The sequence below is a fragment of the Dermacentor variabilis genome, chromosome 11, assembly GCF_050947875.1.
Source record: "Dermacentor variabilis isolate Ectoservices chromosome 11, ASM5094787v1, whole genome shotgun sequence".
Taxonomy (NCBI): Eukaryota; Metazoa; Arthropoda; class Arachnida; order Ixodida; family Ixodidae; genus Dermacentor; species Dermacentor variabilis.
The window spans coordinates 893,951-913,052 of record NC_134578.1 but is presented as its reverse complement, the minus strand read 5'-3'; the positions used below and the strand labels follow the sequence as shown (position 1 = coordinate 913,052).

The following is a 19,102-nucleotide window of genomic DNA, read 5'->3' as shown; positions in this document are numbered from 1 at the left end:
ATAGTGGTTATATTCATGTATGTAAGCATCATTATATTAACTTATCTTAGCACTTTTCAACTCACAACTAAGCTGATTTCCAGACTTTGTAAACTCAATTAATATTTTGATGTCATGTGATTTTACAAATACAAGGAGCATGTGATTTTTTTTTCCTGATATATTAACGTAAATTATTTGTAATCCATGTCTAGATTATTATTATAATTTTTTTGAAAATTTTAACACCTCCCAATGCATTCTTGCAATGTAGTCTATGATGAGACAACTTAATGAAATTGTTTGATTTCGCTTTCACATCAAGATGATAGTACACAAAACATAGTTTTAGAGGATCTGAAGGTTGAGAATCTAACTTCTGCACGTATTGGTCTGAGGTCAAAGTGGCACATTCCATTTCCACTGAAATATTTGCTACTGAGGAAGGTGTGTTCAGTTACTGCAGTAGTAGTTAAAATCTTGCAATACCACAGCCTTTTGTTTGGAATGGTTCTACAGTTTGTAGGCACAGTGTGATAAAGCCTTATGACCAGTCCACAAGTAAGCAACCTGCAGCTACCTATCTAAATACATGGTAATGAAGGAATTGCTGTGCTCAGCATTCACTGCACTGGTTCTGGTGAAGTTTCTTGCATTTAAAATAATAAGAATATAGGTCATGAGCTTTTTACAAAAATTCTTGGCCATCTTAAGATAACGAGAACAACTGTATCATTTCTTTGAGCAAAATGAGAACAAGGTGAAGGCAGGAGCCAACATTTCAACAAATGTACTTGTCTTATTCAATGCCTTCAATGCCTTCAAGACAAGTCCACTTGTCGAAACACTGGCTCCTGCTTTCACCTTCTTCTCGTTTTACTCATCGTCTTGAATTTCCATCTCCCGCCTTCCTCGTGTTTTTCTTGAATCATTGCTTGTAATTTTGTTTTGGATATAAAAAGCAATATTACAGTTTTATTTCTGTAAACTGCACCCTTAAGTGGACACAGTTTATGTATTTTGCACTGCTTTGAATTTTTTTTGTTCACATAGGTTACTACAGCTAAATTAGGAGTAGGACTTTTGCAAAATGCTTGTAGACATTTCCACAACATCACGCAAGCTGTTACCTCGTATATCAAATTTTTCTGCTTCAGATGCTCAAACGGAGGCAGTTTACAGAATTCTAATATCTGTTTTTGATGCTGAGTTAAGAATTTCTAAACATTGTGCTTCAATTTCTTTTTAAGTGCAAGGGAACTACAAAAAACAAGGACAAAAGGAGGGTACAACACGTTTGGGGTGCACCGCGCCGTTCATACAAGTTCAGCTAGGCATGTCTGGTTACCTCTTTTAATTTTCATCAAAGAAATATATTTTGTTGTTTGAGTGCCAAGGACAACGGAATAAATGTGACTTTCATAAGAAAAATGATCACCTTCACAAAAAAAATGTAGCAGTGGCTCTGTCCATCAAAAGCACTTTTGGGGAATTTCACTAAATCCAGATTTTGGTTAGCTTCCAAAGAAGAACTGTTATGACTACTGCTCTAAAAATATTTAGAGATAGACTGCAGGTAATTAGTATTGATTTTAACTATTTACCACGAAGTATCACCACCATGGTGTGGAGAAAATAAATAGTAAAAATGTAACATTGCACCATATTAGCCAAAGCCCATGTACATATATTTTTTCCACATTTGGGATGAGCACGGTTTTCAAATTTTGTCAGTCTGTTGCAATGACAGTTGCTAAACCTTGAGGCAAATATCTTAGCCCAAGTCACCACCAAAATTTCACGAGAAGCACTTGTTTAGGTGTGCTAGTAAATTACCAGTACTTTAAAATCCTTTTTACAGAAAGGCCATCCTCGATTGGCTTTATAATTTTTCAAGTTATGTCTATCAACTTGAACTAATGTAATCTGAATGAACATGTTGCATCATTTGTGCTTTTTGGGGAATTACAAAGTGAGAAATAGGACCAAGTAAACAGTGTACCACCACTGCGACATACAGGGTCCATGCATGCTTGTAGTAGCAGGTTGTTTAATTTTACATGAAAATACACCAGGATGATTCGGAAAGCAAAAATTAACAAAAAAATTTGAGGCTGAAGACACTCGGCAGATTTTTGGACAGGAATAGCAAAATCTGTGCATGGGCACAGCAACAGAATGTTGGGGCATTGTCACATGGTTTGGAGCGCTTGCTCTTGCTATCAGGTCTTTAAGCTCATGTCCTGTGTACGGTCCACTAGAAGCAAAGCGGAGAGGAGGCGAGTATAATATTACAGATTATAGGATACATTTTGAGAATTATGCTCAAACAGCACGACTGAAACAAGGACACACAGAGCAACAAATACCATAGAACAATGGCTGACTGCCAACTGAATTTTTATTTGAAGAACAACAACCTTTATATATCCAACCCAGAATAGGCCATATGTACATGACATATGTACATGTCATGTACATATGTACATATGTACATATATACATACATATACATATACATATACATATATACATACATAGGCATATGTACATGACAGAATGATAGTAGTACATCATGCAAAAAGGCTATTTATTTTTCTGATAACGCAAGAGAGGGCGCGCCTACACAGCATTTCCGAGATGCTAGCGGCGCTTCTGAGATTCTGTTGGTGCGACGACACTACACTCTTTCTCCCCCACTTTTTTTTAATTGGAACCCTGACGCCCGGGCTGCCGACGCTCTCTTGCGCTTCTCCGAAGAGGGATGGGCCTAGGTGATGTAGCGTTGTCCACGCCTGGTTGGCCATGGTCGGGGGATTGGGATGGAGTCGCTTCAGGTGTATGGCAAGCAGGTCCCTTTTCTTGTGGCATTGCTGGCTCCTGCTGTCTGTCTTCAACAGATGGAGACGATGCAGGCGAGTCAGATTCCATTGGAGGGAGTGTCTGCCGAGTTCTTGGGAATGGCACGGGAAGAGGAATCACGGGCTGCTCAGGAACAGGAAACGTTGCCTCTACCAGATGGTCTGCGTGAACGAGCCACTCTTGGTTTTGTATGTTCACAACATAGGTCACAGCACTGATTTGTTTGACGAGGATACCAGTAGTCCATGCTGGTTTGCCTGGTCTAGTTCTCTTCACCTGCACCGTGTCACCTTGTTTGAACTCGCGCCAGTGGGCAGCTTTCTGCTGGACGTGCCGTTGCTAGTCTTTCTCCAGACGGTTGTGAAGCTCAGAGTGCAGCATGGTTAGCCGCGTCCTTGGACTCCATGATAGGAACAATTTGGCTAGGGTTTTTCGGGTTGCTGCACATGGCGTGTTTCTGTAGTAGAAAAGGAACTGGTCAACGCGATGTTGAATAGATTTGGAAACTACACTCGCTCTTCATCCTTCAACTGTTTTTCCAGGTTCCTTTTCATGGTCTGAACAAGGCGTTCAGCAGCACCATTAGGCACTGGATGATAAGGTGGTGTCGTCTTGTGGTGGATTCCGTTTGATGAGAGGCAAACTGCGAACTCTGACGACACGAACTGTGGGCCGCTGTCGGTGACAACCTCTTCCGGCAGGCCAAATAGATTTGTCTTGCTGAAACCTTGCGAGCACGGCCTCAACACGATTCTGGCATTCTTGGTAGATACTCCGGCTATGAGGACGTCATCCAGGTAGCCCATGACTTCTTCCAGTCCCTTCAGCATCTCGTCCATAACAGACAGGCTTTAGGACGACTACAAGTGGTGTGACCCAGTCGCTGTGCATAACTGGCTGCAAGATCCCTCTGTCCTCGAGTTGCGAGTAATTCCTGTTCAACAACATTTTTCAGTGAATAGGGAACAGGACGAGCCTTGCAGAAGACTGGATGAGCCTCTTCTTTCAGAAGTATTTTTGCTTCATAGCCCTTTATCAAACCAACTTGCGGACTGAACACGTCAGGGTACTTCTGCAGCAGGAGTTTTACTTTTTGCTCTGCTTCCACGTTGAAAGCGTGATTCCAGTTCAATTTGAGCTGTGCAAGCCAGTCGCGCCCTAGTAGGCATGGTTGAGTTCCAGGAGTGACAATCAGTGGCAAAGTTTTCTTTCGATCTTCATACTCGACACTTACATGTGTCTGTCCTGTCGTCTCGAGTGGCGTGCCACTGTAACTTTTCAGTTCGAGAAGGCACTTTGTCAGACCTGGCTTCCTAGGCAGTGGAGCTTAGATCTGCTCGTTGATAATGGATACTCACTGGTTGACCCACGATTTTCACTTCTACCAGATAGGGCCTCTGAATTTGCTTGTTTAAATCAACTTGAAGAAGGTGCAAGTGGTCCGGCTCGGTCTGTACCTCAAGCGCATTAACCACTTTGTCATTTTTCTTCTTGCAAACCTTCGCTAAATGGCCTACTTTCTTGCACCAGTGACATCGTGCCTTGCAATATTTGCAATCACTTGCGTCGTGCTTGTCTCTGCATCTGTAGCAATTTCCGCTAAGACAGAAACCTTGTGGTATGCTTACCCTAGGTTTTTGTTGTGGACGGCCTTTTTTGCTGACAGTGTGGATGGCTTCATCTGTATTCGGATTTCCATTGGACGGTTGGAAGCTCTTCGACTCTCTTTCAGCGAGTTCCGCTGCTTTCGCCAAGTCGCACACTGTTTCGAAGTTGAGCTCTTTCCTCTTGAGCAACGTTGCTTGAATGGCCGGGTTTCGGAGCCCCACAACAAAGCGGTCACGTAGCGCGTTGTCCAGAAAAGTCCCACATGGTGCACTTGGCAGCCATGTGTCTTAGTTCAATGGCAAATGCTGAGACGGACTCCATTTAGAACTGGTGACGGTGATTGAACTTGAACCTCTCAGCTATTACTTGGCTACCCGGCGCGTAGTGCTCCTTCAAGACGTTGACCACGTCCTCGAACGACTTGTCCTCCATTGTAGAAGTCAACAGCAGGTCCTTGAGGGTCTTGTACAGGCGCCTTCCGAGGGCAGTGATGAAAGCGGATTTCTTCAGGTTGCCGTCGTCAATTTGCGTGACTTTCCAGTAATGGTCGAGATGCTCTACATACAAGTTGAAGTCTTCGTCACCGCCTTCGACGTAGGAATCGAATTCCCAAAACTTCAACATGTTCAGTCACTCTGCCAAGTTTGTGTGACCCACTTCTCTCGGATCCAATGGTAGCCAGACAGGCGCTGCTCACAGACACGATCCCATCCTTGTCGCCAGATGATATAGCAAGGCAAACGCACACTGGAGCCAACGAAGGAGTGCTCTTTATTCCACAGCATGCACGCTTATATAGCTTTTGCCAAAACACTGTTGGTACAATGACACTATAGACCTACTGAATACTGCCGTGCAACCTACGCGGAAGCCTGGCACCCTGCTTCCTTTCCAAGACTGTTCATTCGTGCTCCTCCTACAGTGTCACTTCAGTCAGCGCAGCCGATATCGTACTGCGAACCTGGGTACATGCCGCTGCCCTTTGCTCATGTCGCTCCAGTTGCCCATCGTTCGGAGAAACCGATCCACTACATCGATGATAGACGCATGTCCCCTCAGAAGTCGGATCACATACTGAAGACATCACATAATGTGGCTTATGTGATGGCGAAGCAGTGGCTGAAACTAACTTGGAACAGCTCCTGAAGCTAGGTGTTTGTGTGGCTAGAAGTATTATACAGCTTCGAGATGGCCAATCACAATTGCTTGTTACCAACTTTAGCAACTAACGTCGACACTTTTTCCGCGGCACTTCAATAGCGTTTGCAGATGAAGTAGCAAACGTTAACTACTGTTTCACATTGGAAATAGTGGAGACAGCAAAAATGTCTCTGGGCCGTATCGACATCAATTCTGAACTGTCCACTGATAGCCAGACAGCACTGCACAAGCTCTTGCATGAATTCCAGGCCTGCTTCGCGAGTTCTTCAAAGATATGCCAGACTCCCATCATAGATACAGGATCATCACATTCGAGGATGCATGCCCGATACACCAGCAGCCTTACTGCATGTCAGCAAAAAAACACGAAGCCATACGTGCGCAGATCCAGGAGATGCTTGATGATGGCGTCATCAAACCTTCCAACAGCTGATGGTCACCTCTGGTCATTCTTGTCAAAAAGAAAGATGGAACACTCCTCTTCTGTGTCGACTACCAGAAGCTTAGCAATGTGACTAAAAAGGATGTGGTACCCACTGCCGCATATTGACGACTTGTTAGATAGGCTACGGCATGCCAACTATTTTTCTTTTCTCTATTTAAATAGTGGATACTGGTTTATCGAGGTAGACAAACGAGACCGCGAGAAAACAGCCTTTGTGACTCCAGGTGGTCTCTACGAATTTCGTGTACTCCCTTGTGGCTTGTGTTCAGCCCTGGCTACTTTCCAGTGAATGATGGACTGTTCTCATTGGGCTGAAGTGGCAGACTTGTCTTATGTACCTTGATGATGTAGTTGTATTTTCTGAAACTTTCAAGTAGCATCTTCACCACCTGCGGAGTGTGCTAGAAGCCATCCGATTGGCAGACCTCACACATAAGCCAGGAAAGTGCCACTTCGGTTGTGAAGAGCTCAAGTCCCTCGGGCATGTAGTAAGCGCCAAAGGGGTCCAGCCCGATCCAAGCAAGCTTGCCGTTGTGGCCGCATTTCCAGCTCCTGCCGATAAGAAGGCCATCTGGCTCTTCCTGGGTTTGTGCACCTACTATCGCCAGTTTATTAAGAGCTTTTTGAAGAAAGTGGAGCCTCTGACTCGCCTTACAAGGGACGACATGCCATTTGTCTGGCCTAATGAACAACAGGCAGCTTTTGCTGAATTACGACAGCGTCTACAGTCAGCACCTGTTCTCGCACATTTTAATGATGATGCCTACACAGAGGTGCATACCAACGCCAGTATCATTGTCCTTAGCGCAGTGCTTGTCCAGCATCAAGATGGAGTGGAAAGAGTTATAGCCTATGCCAGTCGCTCACTGCCCCATGCCGAAGTGAATTATTCGACTATAGAGAAAGTGCATCGCAGTCATTTGGGCAATTATCAAATTTCGCCCTTAGGTCTATGGTCGTCCCTTCAAAGTAGTGACGAACCACCATACCCTCTGTTGGTTGGCAAGCATGCACAACCCTTCAGGAGGACTTGCACAGTGGAGCATGCGGTTACAGGAATTTGACGTCACTATCGGTTATAAGTCTGGCCGTAAGCATGAAGATGCTGATACGTGTTCCGCGCACCCATTGATTCTGTCAATCGGAAATAGAGGACGATGACGGCTTCCTGGGGGCCATTAGTTCATTGGACTTGATCAAACAGCAGCGTGACGATGCTGAGATTCGACCGACGACCGCGGCACAACCATACAATGCCATCTGTCCCGCTCATTGACATCCTTCTGTCTAGGAGACAATGTGTAGTATAAGAAGAATGCCCGTTCGAACAGCTGTGCTTACCTACTGGTGGTTCCAAGAGATATGAGAGATGACGTCCTCTTCGCTTGTCATGACGAACCCACGTGTGGCCATTTAGGCTTCTCACAAACACTCGCTAGAGCAAGCGAGATGTACTATTGGCCCGGGCTTTCGGCAAATGTCAAACAATACGTTAAAGGCTGTCGTGAATGCCAGCGCCGAAAGACACTGCCCACTAAGCCGGCTGGCTTCTTTCAGCCAATTGAAGCAACTCAAATGCCTTTCGACCAAGTTGGCATATACATTCTTGGACTGTTTCCTCTTTCTGCTGCGTAGAAGGGTTTGCACAAGGCTCACCTTACAAGCGACGGTCAGGAAAGGGCACAACGCTCCTCCACTCCGCAATGCACAAAAGTGCTACGGCAGTGTTAGTCGACTCTCCGACACGGTGCAGAGAAGGCTCCAAAGTCAGATCGCCTGCAAACGTGGGTTTATTCACCCAAGATACAGCACAGTGCGAAAGTCACGGTGCTTACGGGCAAAGGCTCACCACAAGACCAATCGAGTATGTGCGCCTGCTGCACTAGGGCTAAACGGTAAGCAGTCCACCAAGTGCAAGAACGAGGAGTTGTGGGAGCAAAGGTCCCATGTCACGAACTCGTTGCAGGCCTATGAGCATCTGCCACGGCGATGAAGCGCTTAGCGGAAGAGAGCGCGGATGGAGAGGGCGCCCGAAGGCCACCACTCAGGAGGCCAGTCAGGGCGTGTCCTGGTGACACTTGCTCACACGATTATTCGACCCCAGGAGGGAGAAAGAAGCCCGGTTTGCGCGGGAGATTAGCTCCAGCGCTAGCCGCATCCACCATGTTGCCGTTACGGCGGCAGTTCCTGGAGATCGAGCTAAGCACAACGCCCAAGCTGGGGATCGAGACGCGGGAAGGCACCTCGATCCCCACACTGTCAACAGCAACAAATGCATGATCGTCGCGACTGATTATTTAACATGCTACACTGAGACGCAGACAATCCCACGAGCCATGGCTTCAGAGGTAGCTCAATTCTTCACGCGCCACATCGTACTGTGTCACGGTGCTCTCTCCACTGTCATAACAGACAGAGGGACAGCATTCACAGCCCAGTTTATGGATGAAGTTTTTAATTAAGTAACACCAGGCATCGAACGACGACTGTGTATCATCCACAGACCAATGGACTGAGCGACTGAATAAGACAATCGCAGACATGATCTCCATGTACATCGACATTCCACACGAGACATTGGATCGGATCTTGCCTTATGTGACCTTCACGTATGACACTGCCCTGCAAGAGACGATGCAATACACACCATTTCGCGTTCTCTACAGTCATGAAGTCTAGACGATGCTAGATGCTATGCTGCCATATCAAGACTCCGACCACTTGACAACCGAGTGCCGATGAATTTGCTGTGAATGTCAAGGAAGCTCGGCAGCTCATACGGCTGCACATTGGCCAGTGGCAGCAGACAGATGCACAACGCTACAACATCTGCCACAGGGACATGTCCTACAGCCCCGGAGACCAAGTTTGGGTGTGGACCCCTGTTCACCACCGTGACCTCTGTGAACAGTTGCTGAGCCAGTATTTTGGTCCGTATAAAGTACTGTGCCACATCAGTGAAGTTAACTACGAAGTCGTCGCGGACATAACATAGCAGACATGGCCCGGACATAATGACAACCGAGCTCAGACATAGTTCATGTTGTGCGCATGAAGCTGTACACTTTGTGTTGGTAATTTTTTTTCTCTCATTCACCCTTCTTTGTTTCTGCTTTTCATTTATCTTCGTGAGCTTGCCTCTTTGTTCATTGACTCTGCCAGCGGCACATTTATGAACAAAAAATAATGAAAACAAAACATTAGAACAAAAAATAATGCGGACAAAGCTTTTCGCTTTGTCCGCATTATTATTATTATTTTTTGTTGCTTATGCCTATTTTACAGCATCGAGACAATGCTTTTGTTCAGAAGAAAGGAATATTCCACATGAAGGTAGCGGGTTGAGGGCAAGAGTGGGCCGAGCCCAAAAGAACAAAGAAGACCGCATGTCTCTCCCCTGCTTGTGAGCCAACCCCAACGGATGCGTTTTCCAGGAGCCAGCTACTCTGCAGTTTATTAAAAAAAACCAAGAGTACTTATATTGGCAACGATGCAGGGCAAGAGGAAGGCAGAGTCCCATGTATGTATGTAGGGTAAGGAGGCCATGGAAAAAATGAACAAGGAGAAGACATAAGTCGGAGAAGGGCAGGTGGGTGGAGAGTAGTGGTAGCTAGGTTCTCGTTGACACAATGCAGGGAAGGAGAAAACAGTCACTGTGGAGCACCAGTGCAAGTGACGCCATTGTAACAAGAGAGAAGGCAAGGCTGAATAGGGCGATAGAGGGCACAATAGAGAAAGAGCCCGGAAGGGAGACATAAAGACGGCAACTTGTGGAAAGTAACACAGTGTCATGGTACACCCATAGAAGGCAGGGCCCCTTCCGGTGATCCCTGAGATCCAGCCAAGGTGTGGAAGAAAATAAAAAGAAAGAAAAAAAAGGGAAAAATTAAAAAAAAAACATAACAGAAGGCGAAAAAAAGAAAAACTGGAGGTTCGTCCTTGGGCTTACAGTTTTAGGTGGCCAAGTTGGAGAGTCTCCATATGTGTGCAGTTCTTGGATGTTTACCGGACAACTAACCCCACAGTAGCTCATGCGGATTCCTAGAATGGGTAATAAGTTGCTCAGAATGACTACTTCAGTGGCAGGGTAACCGAAGCTGGATTTATTAGTTTTAAGCTCACCCCTTGAGGCATGCGTAGAGAAAATAGCGGCCATCGTCTCAATTTTCGAGTAGAGAGCATATATCCACGCTCCCCTCTCACTGTATATTCCGGAGGCACATCAGTCGCCTTGGATTCTCAGATTCTCATTGATTCCCTTAGCATACATTCCAAATTTATAGATGAAATAAAGATGCTCTCTGCTCGCATGCATAAGTGTGCTGGAAGCCAGACTGTGTGCTGGAAGCCCAAGACTGTGTGCTGGAAGCCAGACTGCAAGAGCATGACACTCATGTGTTCAAAGGAGTGATCGGGCAGTCGTACACATCTGGAGAAGGGTAAATTCAGGAGACTTCACATGCACGTGGTAATTGTTGAACAGCAGGTGAAAATGGGTCTCTGCTTGTCCGATATATTCCTGCTTACACACCTTGCACCTAATTTTGTACACAGGGTTACTGGAATCACAATCAAGATTTTGGTAATTTTATACACAAAGACCCAGTTTAATGCCTCAGCTGTGTCTGTTGTTATGTGACGACAAACCTTGTAGCAAGTTATTCTACGCAGTTTTCTATGTATAATATTACGGTAAATGTAGCACATGAGTGGAAGAAGTGTGGGCAGAGAACACAAGGAAGAGGAGAAGGATGTTTTCACTCAGTCTCAGGCTCATATTGATTGATTTATTTATTTATTCAACTACCTACATATCGCCCCAGTGGGCACTACAGCAGGGGGGACTAAAGGAACACTTGACAGCACCAATGTTGTAAATTGAATAAATACAGGCATAAAATATAGTGTCCTGATTGCCATTACAGTAAAGGGTGTGGCAAGATAGGCAAACACTTCATTGCACCAAAGTAATAAATAAACAAAAGCAACAAACACGGTCAATCAATCACAGAAAAGAACAAGCTACACATACTGACTAAGCATATCAGAAAGCCTTGCATGATCAGCAGCAGTTTAAACAATGTTAGGATGCAGCCAGTTCCACTCACTGATAGTGCACGGAAAAAATGAGTTCTTATAAACAGCCATGCGGGCAAAAATTTCATTAATCTTAAGCTGTGATCTCATCGCTCAGACACGTAATTCACTGCCTGTAAATATCTACTTTTAACTAATGGTGTTTCATTGTACAATACGTCCCGCAAAAATAAGAGGCAAAATCATTCACGGCACAAGGAAAGGTCCACCCAGTTAATTCAGAGATGCTGATACCAGAGATGCTGCTAGGAAATTGGTAACAACTAGTTACAAAGCGAGTAGCGTGGTTCTGGGTAGCTTCTAAGCTGTTAATGAGAAGCTGTGTGTGGGGTCTCACACAACACAGGCATATTCAAGGATAGGCTGGACATTGGTTACATATAGTCTTTGCCTAACGTTTTGCGGGGCATGCTTGAAATTTCTTTTAATGAAGTTAATAATGCGACCTGCCTTCTGAGTTATACATTGAATGTGACGATTCCATGACAAATCCGAAGAAAAGGTAACTCCTAGGTATTTAGCTTTGTTAACTGTGGCGAGGGGCTGACCATTAATGTGATAATTTTATTTCATGGGGTTATGCTTTCTGGTGAAGTGGATATAGCAACATTTGGAAACATTTAGAGACAAGACAGTTTTGGCACCAACGGGATATACTATGGAGACCTGACTGTAAAGCTAATTGGTCTGACTCACTTTTAATTTTCCTGTATAAAACACAGTCATCAGCGTACAGCCTGATTTTTGTTATTCCGTAACCAATATCATTAATATAAATTACAAAAAGAAAAGGTCCTAGAACAGAGCCCTGTGGTACTCCAGATGACACAAGAGCGGTAGTAGATTCAGCTCCATTTATGATTAGTTTCTGTGAACGATCAGTTAAATAATTTTGCAGCCATAGAAGAATATTTCGAGGTAAACTGAGACCGGACAGTTTATAAAAGAGAAGAGCGTGATAAACTGTCAAATGCCTTCTGAAAATCAAGAAGAATTCAGTCAGTTTAAAAACCATTATCAAATGAGCTAAATATTACTTTCAAATAAACCCCGGTCCTTTCGTGACATTACAGTTTTGGTGGAAATGCAGGGTAATAAATGCAGTTTTTTTCTTTGTCCATCGGGTGCATTGAGATTCACCAGTACCCCGATCGCAAATCAACAGATGAAAAGTAGGACGCTGAATGAAGGCAGTCCAATGCATTACCAAGAAAGACGTTCACCCTCTTCGAAGGATAGAAATGCAGTACACTTTTTCTCTTCATAATATTTTTCTAACATACAATGTGCAGATAAGCTTTTGCTTGTAGTAAGTAGAAAAGTGGTGATGCCTTTGCCTTCATTTTTGACGAGTTGGCTGGCTCGTTTATAAACAGAATAACTACGCCTGGGGCCAGCCAGCCATGACCTAGGCGTATATTTGGGGATAAATGTGGTACAAGTATAAGAAAGGTCTGTACAACGCGAACTTATTATACCAGCTTTTTATTTTCTAAAGTGGTTGAAAAGGACAAAATATAGATGATTGAGCACAGTTGCACTCACTCCTGTGAAAGCGGAACGATAGGTGCCTTTCACAATTTGTGTGGCAGGCTATCGGTATCGCTCTTACTTTTCGCTATTGCTGGAAGAGGGACCCTCTCTCTTTTAGAGCTGCTCAGATTGAAAACTGCCTAATTAAATTAAATTATGGCGTTTTACGTGCCAAAACCACTTTCTAATTATGAGGCACGCCATAGTGGAGAACTCTGCAAATTTCGACCACCTGGGGTTATTTAAAGTGTGCCTAAATCTAAGAACATAGGTGTTTTCGCATTTTGCCCCCATCGAAATGCGGCCACTGTGGCCGGGATACGATCCCACAACCTCGTGCTCAGCAGCCCAACACCATAGCCACTGAGCAACCACGGCGGGTAAACTTCTGCTTATAGAATATCCACATGCTTTTGGAAGTGACCACTGCAGGTGTAAACATTACCAAGGGTGAGCTTTTCATTGCGCCATTAAAAACTTGACGGGTCGCTTGAATTCCCTGAATACAGTAATTGTCACTTGATGGCGATCGCTCACGAAAGCACACATTGGTTGCAGCTGGGTAAGTGGCCATATAAATGTCTGCATTTTCTGAAGGCATTTCCACACCAAATAGCAGCACTGGAAGTGCGGGTGTACATGCATCATGTTGTCCCAATTTCATGAATATGCCTCCTTGTTTGGCAACAAAGGCCCATAAACAATGGGGTGGTAGTGGCTGAGAATGTCAGTGTGAGATTTGGGAAGCCCAGAAATATCTTGCACCAGTGTGAGGCTGCAACCAGGCCCTCTACTTTTCTCCTTACGCCTGTCTCCTCACGCGCTTCCCATTCAGCTTGAAATGGCCTCCCTTTTGTTCTGAGCAAGAGCATGTCTTCAGTGGCTCTTGCATGGTGCAGCTAACTAAGGTGCCCTTCTTCCCATGCAGACATGTCACCCATGCTTTCTCTTCATACTTTCCCTCCGTTTGAAAGAAGCATATGCGACGGGACCATCATACAGTGATTGGCTCATATAGCAGCATGAGAAATTAGGTGCTTTGCAGCACTCGCATAAGCTGGGCCACACAATAACGACTCCGTATGCCGTATGCTGACTCCCCTGATCTGACATTTGCATTTTGGTTTAGCTTGCAAATGGTGTGATGTATAAAGATAAAAATTACGTGATGCTGCACAAGTACACATGTCAATATAATGAAAGCAGACACAATTGTATGCATTGCTGTTAGTTGTCAAGGATTTAATACATACTGCTTGACTAAAGCTGCCTCACATAAGTTGCAACATGTGCGTTGGACCTGCATAATATTTTTCAATCATTTTTGGTAGGCCACTTACTAATGAAGTTATGAATGTTGAAGTGTGGAATTGGTAAAGCACTGTGGCACATGTCATGGCAGAGATAGTTACTCATATATTCTCTCCTTGCCTTATATTCCCTCATTACCAATTTGATTCTTACCAATTCTATCACTTTGTCTGTGGACACTGCATTCAAAAAAAAAAAATGTTGAGGGTCAGTAATTCACTGTTCCACATCTTGCTAAGTTCTTCGCAACGTGCAGCTACTTGTATTACTGGTAAGAAGCAGATGCAGTCACCATTGATTTGAATGTTATGAGCTGTGTGGAAAGCTTTTGTACTAACAGCTCCTTCCTAATAAGAAAGCAGTTTGTATTCACATGAAAGTGGCATCACAGGATAGACTATGAATTGTTTGCTAAATCAGTTCATACGATGCTTTTAACTTCAGCTTAACTTAATAAGTGGTCTAGTGTTTAAACTTAAATATTGAATGAGATTAAAGTTATGCCCATTGTGGTAGATAAACATAAACATTGCATGAGGTTGCATGCTGCAAAGGTTGAAAGTAAACAGAATTTTACGCATCACCGTTGTATAGGATTTCACACACACCGTTTGACTGACGCTTCGCTTCATGTATATTCTAAAACATGCATTTGTTGAAGCAGCATAATTTTCTTTCAAATATGGCAAATATGAATGTGTTTTGCTGTTTCGTAATGTGAGAATTTCCGAATTTGACATATGTTCAATTAGAAAAATTTAAGTTTGTACCAAGCTGATGCATCCTACTAAGTATAACATGATATTACTGTCAGAAGAGGCAATTTTGTAGTAAATTCCAATGGCAGGTCCAAGTGTCATGTTCTGACGATGAGCACTCGCTCCGAATATGTGTTTTGAACGCTTTTGCTTCATTCAGAGCACGTAGAGGAGCGCAGTCATATATGGAAGTACCAGCATTCCACATGCTGAAGTGGCTGAAATGGTGTTTGTGGGCTTTTTTGAAGCGACAATTTTGGATGTGCAGCTGACCTGGCTATCAGTTTGTTCGTCACAATAGCGCCTGGCCACACTCCTGTGGTGTGATGAACCACATGCTAGTAGACGTCACTAGTACTTTATTTGAAAACCTACCAGATAAAAAAAAAGGGAAAATGGAGGACTTGATGAATGCTGAAAAATATGGCTCTCTAGAGAACAGCAGCATACAACTCTCTACAGCCGGACTAAAAGCCAGCAGGAATTTTTCATTGAAACTGTTATATTTATATTGTCATGTTGATTTACTGTCATAACACTCTTGCTGTCTTGTCACTGTGTTTGTCAGATCACTGGAGCTTAGTGCAGCAGAAACAGTATTAAAGCTCAGCCAGTGAGTAGAGGCTAATATTGGGGAAAAGAAAATGGTATATTCCTATTATTAAATTATGGGATTTTACGTGCCAAAACCACTTTCTGATTATGAGGCATGCCGTAGTGGGGGACTCCAGAAATTTCGACCACCTGGTGTTCTTTAACGTGCACCTAAATCACACGGGTGTTTCATATTTTCGCACAAGGACGGACGCTGGGTACCAGTGTCCGTCCTTGTGTGCGGGTCCTTTTTGTTTCGCTGGTACCCCCTTTTTCAAGTTCATCATGCACCAACTGGCCCAAGAGCTTGCGCTAATGCACTCAGTTTAATACCACATTTGCAAGCAATACTTGCATGTTTCTTTAAAAATGAAGCCAAAATCTAGGTTGTCTGCTGTGTGTGACAAAAATATTTTTTATTTTGCTGCAATGGGACAATGGTGCCATTCGTTACTGCTACAGTGAAAAGCACATTTCACCATAGCAGCGACAGATGACACCACTGTTCTGTTGCAGCAAAATAATTTTTTAGGGTCATTGCCACAGACAGTATGCACTTTGACTTTACTGTGAATGAAGCAGGCAAGTAATGCTCGCAGGTGAAAGGAATAGTTGTAACCCGCATGAATATAGCACAAAGCTACAAAGTAAGCCCATACAGGTTTCTGAGAAAGAGTTTTGCAAATGAAGGAAAATTTGTCCTGGTCAGGGAATCAAACTCGGGACCAACACCTTTCTGGGGGGGTCCCTCTTTCTGGATCGTTGGTCCCATGTTCACTACCCGGACAAGTACAAAATTTTCTTTAAGTGTGACACTTTCTTTCTGAGAAACCAGTATCCATTGTAGCTTTGTGGTACAGTGACAATTTTCTCTGCAGAAAATTCTGCAGAGAAAATTCTGCAGAATGGATTTGCCAGAGTCCGTGCTTGCAATTGTGGTATTAAAGTTAGCCCGCTGCAATATGCTACCTCTGTGCGAAATTTAAGGGAAAATGAGCCAGTGGTTCTGTTAGGAAAGTCATGTGTGCCTGGTGCTGCTATTCCTGCAAAACTCGGTGGACGTGGCATCAAAAGTGGTACAACCCCTTGTAATGCACGGCATATTCTCTTCAGGTACCAGTGAAATCAGCAACATTGATCACTTACATACATTATGTGCCTCCACTATCATTGAGAACAGAAGCAGAACAGTTTAGAAATGTTATATTTTTGGTGAGTTTTCAATTTGTCTTCAAACATGAACTCCATGCCTCAACTCTCAAAATATTTGCGATATAAAGCAAAAGTTGACTTTATGGCATGCAGTGTACTTAGGAAATTGGCAGATGTTTCAGACATTTGGCGGATGACTGGTGTAAATTGTTAATGCCAAAAAGCAGGAAAGAAAAGTAACCTGCCACCTGTCCGCACACCGCTAGTTAACGCTCAGATCAAAAGCTTATTTTGAGAGTTCCCCAAGCACACATGGGTAATTATTTGTCATAGCTTTTATCAAATTAAGCTGACTATACATTCAGCAGATATGAAACGTCATTATTTTTTTAGTGCTTGAGATTTTAATGCATTATCCTGGCATATGCAATCGTAGATGCAATGCCCTAAACTTGCCAACTTAGCTTGTTGTCTGCCGGTATGTGTGTTTGAGTCTCAGTGACAATATGAAACACAGAGTTCCTTATTCGGTGTATGTTACAGGTAAACAGTGACTCCATAATTACTTTGTTTTCTTTTTGTCTGTCTTTTTTGTGTCCGTTGTTTTGTGCTAAACAAAGTAATTATGGATTCGCACCAACTAGCCCGCCAATGCATTGTGTAAACAGTGACATTTAGGCTAGCTGGTTCTTGATTCTTTAAAACTGATGGTAGCGCTAAAAAGCGTTTCCTCATCATCGTGTCGTCTTTTCATCGTGTGTCTGTCCTTTTTAGCGCTACCATCAGTTTTAAAGAATGCATCACCAACTAGCCCAGCACCAAGTTTTATTGGTTCTTGATCATGGATGCAAAGTTGTGCTGCATAGTTCTAACACGACACAAAGAAAACATGATCACTCACACAGGATTATCTATGTGTGATCCTGCATGTGTGATTGTGCTTTCTCTGTGTGAGTACTTGTTGGGTTAGTTGGTGAGTATAGCTATTAGAACAGGAGCACAAATTAACACATACACAGACGAAGGAGGCAGGACTTTGTGTGTGTGTTGTTAAAACTATGCAGCATAATTTGATGTCCATGTTTCAACCAGATTGAGCTTTCCCTGCACTTGGAATATTGCAGCTGTTCCAGCTGTCCACTACAGTTGAGTGCAGCTACAGTGGGCTCTGAATTGTGCAAAGGTTTCTTGACAAACACTTTCACTTAAAACAGGTCTACTCCAGAACATAGTGTGTGCCTGCAGAAGAAGCGAGAGCTGACAGAACAAATGGAGATCAAAATGGACACTGGTTTGGATCGTTCACTGGCAGCCATTATTGGCTGGGTGCGCTGCATCCTCCAAACTGAACAGAAGAAAACGGACTTCAAGCCAGAAGTGGAGGATGTCATCGAGACAACCAAGGTTAGATGGCTCAACACTTTCATGTCTTAACAGTAGAAACTTGCATGACATGTAACAAGCCCGTAAGGCAAACAAATGTTAATTTTGGCACACAAATGTTAATCATGCAGACTAGACTGAGGACCATAATAGAGTTGAGTGGTCCTACCAAGTTCATCTGTGCGCTTACAGAACAGAATGGGTTAAGCTCACATGTAGACGTAAAGCATCAAGTTGAATTTCTGCAACACAGATTAAACTGCAGACATTGCACAGTCAAGGTTGCATTTCACAGCATCACAATGATGCTTGTTGGGCGAACGTGAAGTGCTCCCGTGGCCTCGACCACCACGAAATTGTAGGTAGACTGAAGCACAACAGCGAGATATTGGAAGTGCTTGAGATAAAAAAGCACGGTGTTGATTGTATCAGTGAAGCCTCAGTTTCGCTTTCCACAAAGGAACTGGCGTATCTTGAGAGTGACACTTAAATGTTATTCTGTATCTTGGCTTCCTTGTGCGATGCAGATGACTGCCCTGTTTATTCTTGTTGTTTTGATCCTTGACAGCAGCTATATATTACTATGTCAAGAAATAAAACACTCAGTTGTTAGTGCGCCTACGTGCTGTCTCGTGTCCCCCTTCTTCGTGTGTTGTTTTATTCGGCGCCGTCTTTGTAATCATGCTTAACCAACTAGCCCGCCAACACATGCTTAGCGAGAAAAAGCCTGTAAACAAGTTTTCTGTGCTGGTGGAGTTGGAAGAAATGTTGAATTTGCATTCTTCCATGAAAATATCTGAATAATGGCACTTCGAAAATAAACTGACTTCAGAGATGAACCTGCTTTTTCTTTTTTTGTAAGTAAAGAATAGACTTTTCTTTAGATTTCTCAACATCTGGCTCTTATGTAAAGGCTTTATGCAAATCTCAACTATACAAACTATTCACTTCAAAATTATTAGGCACTAATTACTATTCACTTCAACTTCACTTCAAACCAAAATATTGATATTTGCACAAGCCTAGCAAATAGAACCGAAGAAAGTAATTTGTTCATATTGCTAAGGAACAGCCGCCACAGTGTGGCTGCACTGAGGAGGACGAAGACGACGTGTGTGCCGGCTTGATATAGCGTCGTCATTTTGGCCTCCATGAGCTTCCCTGTAAATAAATTGTAAATAGTATTCGGCTTCAGCGTCACGTAACATTAATTCGGTGG

At 43.6% G+C, this 19,102-nt stretch overlaps 1 protein-coding gene across 1 annotated transcript in view; it reads left to right on the top strand.

Annotated features, from left to right (window-relative positions):
* Positions 1 to 19,102, top strand: part of Sec10 (Exocyst complex component Sec10) — a 243,095-nt gene that overhangs the window by 169,976 nt on the left and 54,017 nt on the right. The window contains exon 13 of the mRNA XM_075673687.1: positions 17,715 to 17,904. Within this exon, the coding sequence (XP_075529802.1) occupies positions 17,715 to 17,904 (190 nt within the window). The remainder of the gene's footprint in view (positions 1 to 17,714; positions 17,905 to 19,102) is intronic.